Raw genomic sequence first — 12,876 nt, 5'->3', positions numbered from 1 at the left:
CACCACACCCGGCTAATTTTTTGTATTTTTAGTAGAGATGGGGTTTCACCATGTTGGCCAGGCTAGTCTTGAACTCCTGATCTCAGGTGATCTGCCCACCTTGGCCTCCCACAGTGCTGGGATTACAGGCGTGAGCCACTTTGCCCAGCCGGGGGTGTTAGCTTTAAACTCATGTTTTCGCCTTACAGTGACGCATTTCAGAAGCAAGGCTTCTGCCTGCAAAACACCATTTTATCCTTCATAATCGTAATGTTGAAGAACTGCTTTTATTTTTAGTCAGTCTTAACGGTGCAACTTACTGGCGCTTACAAAGGACGGCAGGCGAGCTGTATTCAATATGCGTATGTTTTATTTATGTAGGTGGCATTTAAAATACATGATGTGCTTAGGGTTACATTGTCCACAGAAAGCATCAAATGCCACTCCTCTCCCCGCCAAAACCAAATAAACAAAGCCAACTCTTTGGCAACAGTTGTGTTAAATAAAATCCCAGGTCACACTTGTTTCTGGCTCCCAAGCCTGGGTCACTGCTACATGGATTGCGCCAAAAAATTCCCAGCTTCAACACTGCTAGATTAAAATTGCTGGTATTTTTAAATCACAGCAAAGCTTTTCACAATGCCCTCAAGTCCAAGAGGACAAAGGAGAAAGCAACATGAACGGCAGATCCTCATGTGAAAGGGCAGGAAAGTCACTGGGAGGGAGCATGCAGGGAAGAAGTCAAGGCAGCCCTGGAATTCTACTCCGTGCTCAATAAAAACAAAACGTGAAGAAGCAATACATCATGCAAACGAAATAATGACCGGAAGTGGGCGCATCTAGTTAGAATGAAGTGACTTTCGTAAGGAGTCAATGTTCGCGAACTGAAACATGAGTTCAACCTCCTTGTGCCGTCTCTGGGTGTTTTGCGCGTGTGTAAATACCGGCCCGTTTTCCCCAGCACGGCCCTAACCCATGGACACTAGGGAGGGTGCCGCTGAGCAAAAATTTTTTGCTAAAAATAATTAGCAAAAATCCAAGAAAAAAATATGGAATCTAGCAAAACCTACACCATATTTGAAGTTGAATTTGCACTACCTGCAAAGGATGAAAATTAAAAGAGTAAACAGAAGGAATGATTTTACATCTGATGTGATTCACGACAGCCTTCTATTCGTGTGGCCGGATTGCTCTGAGGAAAAGGTGCCCTGACGGGCAGGATTCAATGTGTCACTTGCAATATTCTCTAAGTTACACTCTACTGAATTACCTTCTAATTCCAAACACTACGCCGCCACAGAAAGCCTCATTTCATGAATGTTACTCAGTTAGCCATCTGCGCCCTCCTGTACTTCTAAAGCTAGAAATATTCCAGCAGCATGCGGAGTGCTTGAGTAGCCGAAAAGAATGAAGAGGATCCGGAAGCACTAGAGGAAAATGCAGCAGATTGAGAGCTGGAGAGAAGCAGAGAGTCGCGGCCAAGTCCCAAACGTCTATCCCCGCCACCCATGCCGTCAGCCCCGTCTCCTGACCCTGCTCTGACTGATCCGTGATCACATAATCCTGCCGAGCAAGTGTGGCCTCGAGACAGTCCTGACCGACGCTGCTACCTAGCGCGTGTGCACGACCGCATGCCGAGCACGGTGGAGCGCCAGCGTCTGGGGGTGCACCGCGTGCCTCAAGTCCGGTCTAGTGATTGCCTTTGGTTGACTTCTTCTTCTTCGACTCCTCTCTCTGCTTCTGCTTCTTCCTCTTGCCACCTTCTTTCAATCCTAAGGAAACACGGCTTGTAAAACACTGTACGGAACAGCACTGCTTCCCCAGCAAGAGCCAAACATGTTTTCTAAATATCTCCCCATGTTAAGAACAAAAAGCAACAAAATGAAGTCGTCTATCTTGGCCACAGCTAAACCTCAAAACGGGCGCTTTCCAAGGTGCACGTTGAGAACTGCTCACACTACCCAGAGAGCTTCACCACCCTGCAGAGAAGTGAGGACTCCCACCTACCCGAGTTCCGCCCAGCGGCAGAGCTAGAAGCCCACCCTGGGCACGGCTGCACCTCAGTCCTGGAACCCCACCCTGGGACCTACCCCAGTTCCGCCCAGCGGCAGAGCTAGAAGCCCACCCTGGACATGGCCGCACCTCAGTCCCGGAACCCCACCCTGGGCTCTCCTTCAGAACGCACACTGGGACTGCGCAAAGGTGTGCCCACCTGTGGGGAGGGTGTCCACAGGTGTCTCCTCCGCTTCCCCCGCTGGCCACAGTGCAGCCTTTCTGCAGGCAAAGCCTTGGTGTGGACTGGCCTCACGTGTGCCAGCTCTGTGCCATCCAGCGTGAGAAAGTCCCATTTCTTATTGAGGAAAGTCTTTCATTTCCCTGTTGCTAAAGTCAATGGCTGACACTGACTGATCCAGCTGAAGTGCACGGATAAAGACGCCCACCCTCTGAACGTCTGATCCAATGTGCCAGAAATAAACACCTCTGGATTCATTTCTGCAGAAACTGTCTTGAACTCAGTGTGTGCCAACGTGGGTGCAGGAAACAGGCCCGATGTTGAATTTGGCCACAATTGTCAACATGACTGGGCAGAGGGAACATGGCCAGCAGGAGGCAGGGCAGGCCTGGGTCCCACACACACAGGCCCTCAACCTGCCAGAACTCTCCAAAGACCCACACAACTTCACACGGTGGCATCGTGCCTCACAGGAAGGTGCCTGCTCACAGCCCTCGCGGGGGCCTGAGGCCCTGCCCACACTCAGGACTCGCCCCAGAGAATCACAATCGTGGTAGGCCGGGTGCCAGGCTCCAATCAGATGCATTCCACGCCCAGCTGACGGCCGCCACGCTGACCAACATGTCACAGGTGCAAGTCCACTGAGTGTGGCTCACACATGTCCTGGACCACAGTGGGGCAAACACATGTGGACTTTCAAATGTGCTGTGGCTCTCACCACTGAGCACTGCCTGGACCCCGACAGCTCTCCACGAGAGAGGGACAAGCCTGCAGATCCAGTCCACACCCCACCCACAACCACACCACACCACACTCGCCTGTGACCAGTGCACAGTGGAGGCTGCCACCTTCCTTGCTGGCGGAGCGCGTCCTAACCGCCCTGCAGGAGCAGCACGAGATGCGCGTTCTGTGAACCGCCAAGCGTTCCATGCTGCATATTTAGGAAATGTGCCTCAAGCTACGGTTACGGAAAGAAAGAAAGAAAGAACAGAGAGAGGCCTGTGTGCCGCTGGCGGCTGCAGAGGCCGCTGAGTACCTGCTTCCAAAGCAGGGAGGCGGCTCTGCGGAAAACGCAGAGGAAAGGAAGCGGGAGGAAGCAAGATCCCCGGCCCGAGGAGCATGCGGGGAGCCGCCCTGACTGTGGAGGGCCGCCAGGGCAGAGCCAGCTCTTGGAGGCCGTGTCCCTCAGAGGAGCCTCGTGCCCCAGGACCCAAGGGACCCCGTGGGATGGGGGCGGGGTGGGGGGGTCAGCACCGCCTGCGGTTCCTCCGCTTCAGCAAAGCAAACTTTACCAAGACCCCAGAACAAAGGGAGTAACGGAGCTCCTTTAAAGCAACTGCTGCCACTGGGCCTTTATGAGTTAGGGACGGAAAGCCTGAGGTGACCACACTGCAGTCGCCCTCACCCGCCCTGGGGCCGCCGGGATGGTGGGGGAGGGGCGGGTCCGGTACAAGGAAACCACTTTCCGGTGTTCTTCAAGCCTCCACTATTGCCGGGCGCGGTGGCTCACGCCTGTAATCCCAGCACTTTGGGAGGCTGAAGCGGGGGGATCACCTGAGGTCAGGAGTTCGAGACCAGCCAGTCCAACATGGAGAAACCACATCTCTACTAAAAATACAAAAATGAGCCAGACGTGGTGGCAAGCGCCTGTAGTTCCGGCCACTGGGGAGGTGAGGCAGGAAAATCGCTGGAACCCTTGAGGCAGAGGTTGCAGTGAGCCGAGATCACGCCACTGCACTCCAGCCTGGGCGACAGAGCGAGACTGTCTCAAAAAAAAAAAAAAAAGTCCAAAATTGAAGTGAGAAAAACAGAGCAGGCCTTCCTGTCACCTGAACCTCCTGCAAATCACAGACATGGCCTTGGGCACCGGCTCGCGGGCTCTGGGACTTCGTGGGACCGCCAGCCTTGGGCACAGTCCACAGAGGCACGCTCTCCCACCAGTGACTACTTAAAAACTTGTCCTGATAGAAAACGACTTCTGGAAACGTTGAAAACCCTTAAGTATAAATACACAAATTAGTTTCATTAAAAAGACAAACTTCGAGCTGTTGAAAGCTGAGGGCAGGGTTAGATTCCCATCTTCAGTTCCAAGAGCTCCACGCTGTGCTTCGCAAAAAGGGAGACGTTCTACAGCGTTCCAGGGCAGGCTGCTTTCCTCAGCCAAAAAAACAAAGGACCTGCTTTATTCTTTCTTTCCTGTTCAGTAATTTTACTTTTCCTTTTTTAACAGTTACGTGTTCTTGATACTCCTACAGTATGTGTGGAATTCACAAACACAAAACATCCCTCGGCCTTTCCAAAGCCTGAGTGAGGATCCGGTGGGTTCCCGGTGGTGCCTCTGTCCTCTGAACGCAGGCAGGGCGAGCGCTGGGTTTGAGGACTCCACACAGCGGCAAATGCCAGCCACGGGAACCCCACACCACGCAGCAGGGACAGGCGCTCCCCGCCGACCCGCCGCTCCGCTGACTGTGACAGGGCACCCCCTGCACCCCGTGCTCCCCAACATTCCTGCTTCCACTGGCTGCACCCGTTGTCAATCACACCAGACACAAGGAGGGGAAATTCTCACAGAAGCAGTACGTTCAGTATTTTGAGGGGTGCATCTCAAGTGAGAGCTCATTTCCAGCCTAAAAAAAATCATGCCCTAGAACCGCCCAGGCCTGGGGGCTGCACACCTGGCTGTGACCCTGTGAGTGGAAGCTCGCTCACTCCTGGGAGCTCCGTCAGAAGCTGCTCGATTCAGGGACGGGTCAGACGGCTGGTGGCCAAAGTGGGGGCCATCAATACTGCCAGGTGGCCGGTCTCCTCACTGTATTCCTTTTACAGGAACCTTGCCCAGGACATGCAAATCCCACAAAAAGATGATAGTGGGATCTTCCAGGCACCCAGAGGCCTGGCCAAGAGTCATGGGTTTTCTGTGACAAGGGGCTTCGGGGAAAGCGAGACCTTCAGTGACGCAGAAATGCAGCAAACCAGTATCCTGACTCAGGAGCCTGTGTTATCGCTACAAAGTCCACTCGTCAGAACACCCAGCAGGCTGGAGCTAAGGGGTCTGCACCCGTGTGACTTTGTCACTCCCACACTAGCACGTGCCCTTCTCTGTAAGCATGTACAGTTGTTCGGATTTGGTGGTGCAGGTGCTCATTGTATAATGAGCGAGCCTGCAGGGGCGGAGGCTTGCTCAACCTCTTCCCTGTCACCCACCAGCACCCTGACACCGGAGTTGGTGAGTGAGTCGCAAATGGCCTCTGCAGAGACCAAAACCGCCCTGCTTTGCAATTTCACCCCAGTTCTGTCTCCAACTCTGCAGCGGTTTCTTGACTCATCCTTTGAGTCAGCTTTGTCATCTCTCAGTAAGAACTTAAGTAAAAGTCTCTGACGTGTTCGTTATATATTTGTATAAACATCACGTCTTTAAATCTTTGATGGTTACTTTGGTATCTTCAAGATCTCATGAAGCGATTAAAAAAAGGAAACAAATGAGAGGAAAAGCCGCAAGACGGAAGATCCACAAAGAGGATCCGGGCAGAAACAAAAGCCATCACCGGCCTCTTTGCTCTAAGGATTTGTGTTGGGATTCAGCAGTCAACCAGTTCTCCCCACTCAGAAACGGTGTATGGCAGGGAAGCCGAGAATACGTGGGGAGAACAGCGCCTGCCTGCCCGTATCAGTCCCGCCCACAGCCATAGCCACAGGCGCTGAAGGCCTGGGAGGAGAAGACCGGCCCAGTTCTGACATACAGGTGTGGCCTCGGGCCTGCGGTGGGTGCTGTTCCAGGAGCCTCACCGCAGTTTAAACATGGCTCCCCCAGGCGGCCCGCACCTGCACACCACGTTCTCGGGGCCTGCGAAATCACAAGGCCCCTAGCAGGCCAGGCTTCCGGTGGCCTCCTAACCCCAGTGGTTCAGGGACACTACAGCTACAACCCTGCTCTATCCTGCACCTTGCAAAGACCCATCGACAAACAGTGCACCCTCCCTACGGCCATCAGACCCTCCAGTACCAGGAGCGCACAACAGACCCTGGGGAGCCTCCCCAACGCCCGCTCAGTGCAGGGATCCTGGGGAGCCTCCCCAACGCCCGCTCAATGCAGGGATCCTGGGGAGCCTCCCATACGCCCGCTCAGTGCAGGGAACCGTGGGGAGTCTCCCCCACCCCGCTCAGTGCAGGAATCCTGGGAACCTTCCCCACGCCCGCTCAGTGCAGGGAACCGTGGGGAATCTCCCCCACCCCGCTCAGTGCAGGGATCCTGGGAACCTTCCCCACGCCCGCTCAGTGCAGGGAACCGTGGGGAGTCTCCCCCACCCCGCTCAGTGCAGGGATCCTGGGGAGCCTCCCCCACCCCGCTCAGTGCAGGGAACCGTGGGGAGCCTCCCCCACCCTACTCAGTGCAGGGACCCTGGGGAGCCTCCCCCATGCCCGCTTAGTGCAGGGGGAGTTCTTTCTGGGTGCATGCAGCCTGCAACTGCCTCTGTCTGTCACTCAGTGACACAGCACAGACTCACACAGCAAAGGTGAGCGCAGCACGGCAGGTGGGCGGCCGGCTGGAGGGGCTGCCGTGCCCACCCACAGGCGGCACATCCTGAGGCTCTCACGGCTGGGGGTGCACCTTCCGTTCTCCTCGGAAGCGTAACCGGCAACTGTGCTTCATCCGAGAAGGACTGGAAGGGGCTAATTTTTCAATAGAAAGTTCCATGAAGGGAAAAGGAGAGACGCTTCCCCCTTCTTTTCATGTCCTGCTTAGACAGTGCTGTTCGGCCCAAGTCCACAGAAGTAACCTCACGACATCCGCTTCGGTCCCCCAAACCCAGGGATCAACCATCCATGTCTTCCTGCACGACATGAGCGGCTGGGGTCACCTCACTGCGTGCGGTGATAAGAACCAAAAGAGGCACAAATACTTCCAACTGACGCACGATTCACACTACATGGACCCTGGGCTTTAGGACGCAGTCAGGGCCAAGCCTACACGCACAGCACGTCCTCAGGGTGACCCAGAACTTCTCCGGGGCACTCACTTCAGAGACTATCCGGCTCCCTAACAGGTGGGAGGAGGGCAGGGCGGCCAAGAACCCCACGGGGGGTGGGCGGGCAGACTACGCTTCACAAGGAGGCTTGACTTGAGGGGATCTTTTGTTCTGCACCCAGCGCAGAAGAAGGCACGAGAAGGTGAAGCTGACGGAGGGGCAGGGGCAAATGCAGACCCCACCAGCACGAGACCACCCGGCCTAAGCCACAGGCCTCAAGCTCTACGCTGAAAGCTACGAAAAGGCACGTCTACGGTCAAAGCAGCACCTCGCACTGCCGTGGCAGCTCTGTCATCCTTTGCGGAGCAACACACTGTGTACAGGACACGCGGACCCCGTTTTAACGGTGGGGGGCCCGGAGCCACCGTGGCGTGGGGCGCGGCGAGCCGGAGAGGAGCAGAGCGAAGCTACCTCCTCCCGCCCCGCCCGACCGCCCACGCCCGCTCAGGTCAGAACACAGCAGCACAGGCGCGGTTTGTGTCCTCGCTGTCCTCTGGCACCCAGAGAAGTCTCACTCTGCGCCTGCTCCACGGCTGCCTCCCTTTGCACACCTGCTGCGGACGCGAGGGGGTCCCAGGGCCCGGGTGCCCGAGGTCGGTCCTGCTCGCCCTCCTCCTCATAGACACAGTGAGGCGCGTGTCTCAGCAGCGAGGCAGGCCGGGGCGGCTTCGGCGGGCGGAGGCTGGCAGGCTGGGCTGGCAGGGCGTTCTGGCCTCTCCGCATGCGCTCCTCAGCGAGGGCATCGTCGTCGGCCACACCTGCAGGCACAGCGGGAGAGAGAGAGCCGTGAGTGAGCGGCGGCGGCCGGCCCCCATCCAGAGCAGAGGGAGGGAAGCTGGCCGCACGATCTCCCTGAATCCAGACGCGTCATCTCTGGGCAGGAGAAAGAGGTTACCTCCTTTCTTCAGTGGCACCACTGGAGCCAGAACTTAATCCTCCAAGAGTGGGAAAAAAGTGAGTCATCTGAAAATCACCCCTCTCTCTCTCCTGGAAGAAGCGGCTCCCCGCCCCACCAGCTTTGGCACAGTCAACACGCCTCTTCCAAGAGTGAGTGTGCCCCACTGAAATCACGGTCAGGGCTGACAAGTTCGCTGTCAAAACCAGCCAGCTGAGCCACCCTGGGGAAGAAAGGTTCTGGGTCCAGTTGGCGATTTCCTCCTGAGTCCATACACGGAAGACATCCCCTCTCCGCCTCGTGCTGGAATAAATCTGTGGCAGCAGCGGTGGCGCCCACGGGAGCCACAGCCCCGCCCAAGGCAGGGCCATCCCGGCCACTCCAGTGCAGCTCCAGCTCTGGCCCCGCACAACACACACACCCAAGACGGGCCGGCTTCTCAACGCTCTGAAAAGTTGTGCTTTTATTAATCTTTTGAAATACAGAAAAAGTCATTGGAAGGCCATGCATTAAAAAAAAGAAATATGGAAAAAATGTTTTGAACACGGATGGATACGAGGAATAAAAACAAGAAAACAATATTCACAGAATGATCTCCACTGTGATTCTCAAAGTTTGAGTGGCGATCGCTGCGTGGATGTGAGGGAGGCAGCTGCGTCAGAGCTCCAGGAGCAAGTGTGCGAGGCCGCAGGTGGTGGGATTCCTCGTCCCTCTGCAAACTCTAAAATGTGCCTAAAACGACTGTCGCACCCAGCACTTCAGGCCCCGAGCCCTGCGCAGATGTAAAGCAAGGCAGACCCCTCCCGTGGCACAGCAGAGAGTTTACGCCAGGGGCGGCCCCGTCCTCCTCGCTTCCCCGCAAGCACTGAGGAGCACTCAGCCATTGAAATGCGTCTGAAACCCAACGGACTGACAGATCGACGGACATTCAGGAGCTTCTCCAATTAAACTGGCCTATACACCACTTCCAGTGCTGAGTGCCAGGCCCAGGGCCTGCCCCCAGGAGCTCAAATGTGGCTCAACCACAACAGAGAGAACCGGCTCCGAGGTCAGGAAGGAACCTGCTCTCAGGCTGTCCCCTCAGGCCAGGCTCTGGTCCTTGGAGACCACGATGGTGATGCTCGCCTAAGGAAGACCCCCACACAAGTGCAGAAATTCATCTCCAAGGAAGACCAAGACCTGGGCAACTCGCAGCCTGGAGCCTGTGTGTCCCCAGAGGGGAGGGCAGGCCTCACAAAATCCTAAAGCCACAGCACGGCGCCCACAGGGCTCCATCGTTTCTGGAATTCAGCAAACCCAAGAGGAGGCGCAGGCCTCAGATGTCACCTTCTACCCCAATCCTATTTCCCCACACTTTGAACACAGAAACGTGATTTTGGGGACCATTTAACCAAGCACCGTAAACGCAGGCTGTGAGGCTTGACCTATGACACCCCATTGTCAACACCCGGCCCACGCGTCCTGCCAGGGGACCCCAGGACCCCTGCTGAGATGGCTGCACCAGGAGAATGCACGCACATCTCTCAGCATCACACGGAACTGCTGAGCTGAGAGGGGTCACCTAGCCCGGGGCCAGTTCTCCCCTTGGGAACTCCACGTGCTCACCTACAGAACAAACAGGTGGCAGGGCTGCTGTCTGCGATTCTATGACGTGAGTGAAGTAAAACAGCACCCAGCACACAGGCCGTGCCCGCGGGCGCCATGCACACACAGCACTTCCTGAGCACGCCTGCAGCAGGAGGGAACATGCCAGGGCCCCCGACCAGGCCCCAGTTGCAGGCTGGGAGCGAGGAGGGCTCTGGGACAGGGACACCCAGGACATGGCTTCTCAGCAAACCAAGCTGTTTCCCAGCTGCCTGGACCCTGGCAAGAGAGCAGGACACATGGCGACAGTGCTGCGAACTCGCTGTTGTGTGGCAACATGGCTTCCAGATCTGACCTTCGAACTCAAAGGGGCCGTGTCGCCGAGAAGCATCTGCAGGCTGCCCGGGGACACCTGTGCACCCTGGGCCGTCCCAGCCCCTTGGACACCAAGGAGAGACTCAGCACAGGTGCTCCCAGGGTACCACATCCCACCTTGGAGGGAGAGAGGAGAGACGAAGGGACCCACGCACACAGCAGCAAAGGGCCAACCAGAACCTGCCGGTGCTAAGCCCGTTCCTGCCTCCAGGAGGATCGCACCCAATACTCCGCCATGACTTTTAAGAATTATACTTTGCCAACTAAAGTAGAACATTTAAGAAAAAAATTTAAAGTTTCTGGTGTGTGACACACTGAACTGGACCCTAAATATCCATAGCTGTGAAGTCTTCCCCGGGGCACAGCGATGCAGCGTGAGCTCTGTGACTGCCGCCAGAAGAGCCGCCCCTGCCTGGCCCAGTCACAGCCCCCGGTGCCCGGGGAGCTTCAGAGCCAAGCGTGAGCCGCTCACTCGCCCCACTCCACGCGGAGGGAAAATGGGGGCAGGGTAACCCCACACATCCTGGCTCATCCTGGCTCTGGGAAGCCCAGTCTCGCTGCCAGTTGAAATTCTGCACTTCCAGCTCAGCTGCGGATGGGACCCCCCCACCTCCCAGCTGTCCCCCGCACCCCTGCTCCACAGGTGAAAACACGCCCCTGGGTGGGTGTCTGAGGACCTGTCTTCAGAGCGCTGTGGGTCAGCCGGGGCTGCCATCGCCTGGGGAGGGCCAGGCTTCGGGTCTAGCCTCGACCAGGGCTTCCCGCCCTCAAAGCCCAGCTTCCTCCCACCACGGAGGAAGAGAAACGCGCTGCCTTCAGAGCTGCTCTGGGGGAGGTTTTGCATTTACCATCTGTTTAGAAAAAGGCCCCGCTGAGACTTAAGACTGATATTTTGAAAATGAATATTGAAGATACCTGCAGCATCCAAAGCTCCCTGCGTCGTCTCCTCAGAGGCTGAGACCGCCAGGCAGGCATGGACGCTGCGTTCCTTCCAACCCCGGGCCGCTGAGCTGGCCAGCTGCGGGCTCAGAGCAGCCCTGGAGTGACTGGGGGAGAAAGGTGCAGGCTCCATGGCCACATCCACAGGGCAGCCTGGCTCCTGTGGATGCCTGCGCCCCATCCTCTCCTGCACAGCTCAGCCACTCCGCCCCCGGCCAGGTCCCGGCAACACCCAGAAGCCTCCCTCCCCCACTCACTTGGGAGGAAGGCTGGGGCTGGCACACATGGCAGGTGGACAGCAGCTGCTTAGGTCTGGTCTCTAGAAAAACCCTTCTGGCCCCAGCAGTCCGACACAGTCCTGTGTCCCCAGGCCAAGCACACAAGGGTCTCCCCAAGGTTCCTGTGACACCTCATGGTTAGTGAGGTGCCAGGAAAAGTGACTTGAGGAAAGAAGATGAAGGTGGAGATGTGGACCTCCTTATCCAGATCTCCCTGGCATCACCTGGGGAGTCACGCAGCGTGCTGCTGCTCCAAACCCCCACACCGAGCTTCCCGTGGGCACGGTGCACTGCCGGCATGGACAGGGAGCGGCCGCCTCACGGCTGGGACGCAGATGTGCCAGCAGGGGTCACCAGCTGTCTCACAAAAGGGACACACAGTTGGTCTGAACAGGAGGACTGCCCGATTCGGCCTCGATGGTTCTATCTGTTCAGAGCCAAGGCTCTGGGCGTCCTCCTGCTGCAGCTGCCCTGGCTACACGCCCGGCACTGCTGGAGGCTCTGTTCACCTCACTGCCAGGCGAAGCCATCACCTCCAAGGTTCTAACCTGCACTGTGGATGGAGCGTTCCCACCCCACTGCCTTCTACAGCTTTCCAGCAAGAAAAATGAAAAAGAGAAAGTGGCTGGAGAACAGTCACAGCAGGCAGGACGGACAGACCGGCTGCAGGAGAACCGGAACAAGCACCACCCCGTGGCCCTCGCCTCGGACTCGGCCTCCCGGTCCCTCCCAGGCCCAGCATTATCCATTCTCCCTCCTGGCCACAACGGGATCAGCCCTGAGGTTTGGGTTTAATTGGCACAGGATGTGGCCTGGTGCGGTCTGTCAAGGTCCCAGGAGACTGTACGGTGAGCTCCACGCCATGACAGGCTCTCCAGACATGCCCCCAGGGCCTCACAGGCAGTGGCTCTCCGTGTTCAGGGCTGACAGGGCCACTGCGTGAACTCTCTGTGGATCCCCACAGAGAGCAAGGCAGGTGTTCTTGGAAACCCAGCACCCTGGCCCATTCGCCTCCCAGTTACCACGAGGAGGAAGGAGCTGGGGCTGCTGATGCTGAGAACGTGCCTCACAAGATATGGGAATGCACACACCCACACTCCTGCCAGCATCCCAGGACGGAACAAGCCAGCCTCACGCACAGCCTGGAAGCAGGCGCCACGCAGAGGGCCGAGGAACACACAACTCAGCATGCTTCCCACAGCAACACCCTCTCCCACGGCAAAGAGCCCCCAGGACATTCTCTCGAACATCCTGCTAGAGCTCACACAGCTATTGCACAACACGTCCTTGTATGATTCAGAATTTCCCTGCCACATCGCCTTCTTATCTCTGCCATCGCCGCGCCCCACATGCGGGAGGACCTGGAGGCAGAGTTCTGCAGCACGTGTTCACAAGGCCGGCCTGTCAGTGACCCAAGGACCCTGCTTCTGGCGCTCAACATGCCTGCAGTTCTGAGGATTCCATCAGTCCTTTCATGCGGGGAAGGGCCCAGACCACCTCAATGTGTTCACACAAGTTACTGTTACACCAATCCTTTTAAAAACACTGCACAGGCTGGCACAGTGG

The 12,876-nt window shown here is 57.0% G+C and overlaps 1 protein-coding gene across 2 annotated transcripts in view; it reads right to left on the bottom strand.

Moving 5' to 3' along the window:
* Positions 1-327: 327 nt before the first annotated feature.
* The window catches only part of DNAJB6 (DnaJ heat shock protein family (Hsp40) member B6), an 82,898-nt gene continuing 70,349 nt past the window's right edge, over positions 328-12,876 (bottom strand). Inside the window, exons 9-10 of one of the 2 annotated variants that reach the window (XM_003816340.4) lie at positions 7,791-7,997; positions 328-1,751 (exon numbers count right to left, since the gene is read on the bottom strand). In XM_003816340.4, the coding sequence (XP_003816388.1) occupies positions 1,669-1,751; positions 7,791-7,997 (290 nt within the window). In that variant the 3' untranslated portion in view covers positions 328-1,668. Of the gene's footprint in view, positions 1,752-2,202; positions 7,998-12,876 lie in introns of those variants that run through there. The other variant, XM_008969406.5, reaches the window with a different exon arrangement.

The sequence above is a fragment of the Pan paniscus genome, chromosome 6 (assembly GCF_029289425.2).
Source record: "Pan paniscus chromosome 6, NHGRI_mPanPan1-v2.0_pri, whole genome shotgun sequence".
NCBI lineage: Eukaryota > Metazoa > Chordata > Mammalia > Primates > Hominidae > Pan > Pan paniscus.
The sequence above is the reverse complement of the archived record's forward strand: the minus strand, read 5'-3'. Positions and strand labels throughout refer to the sequence as shown.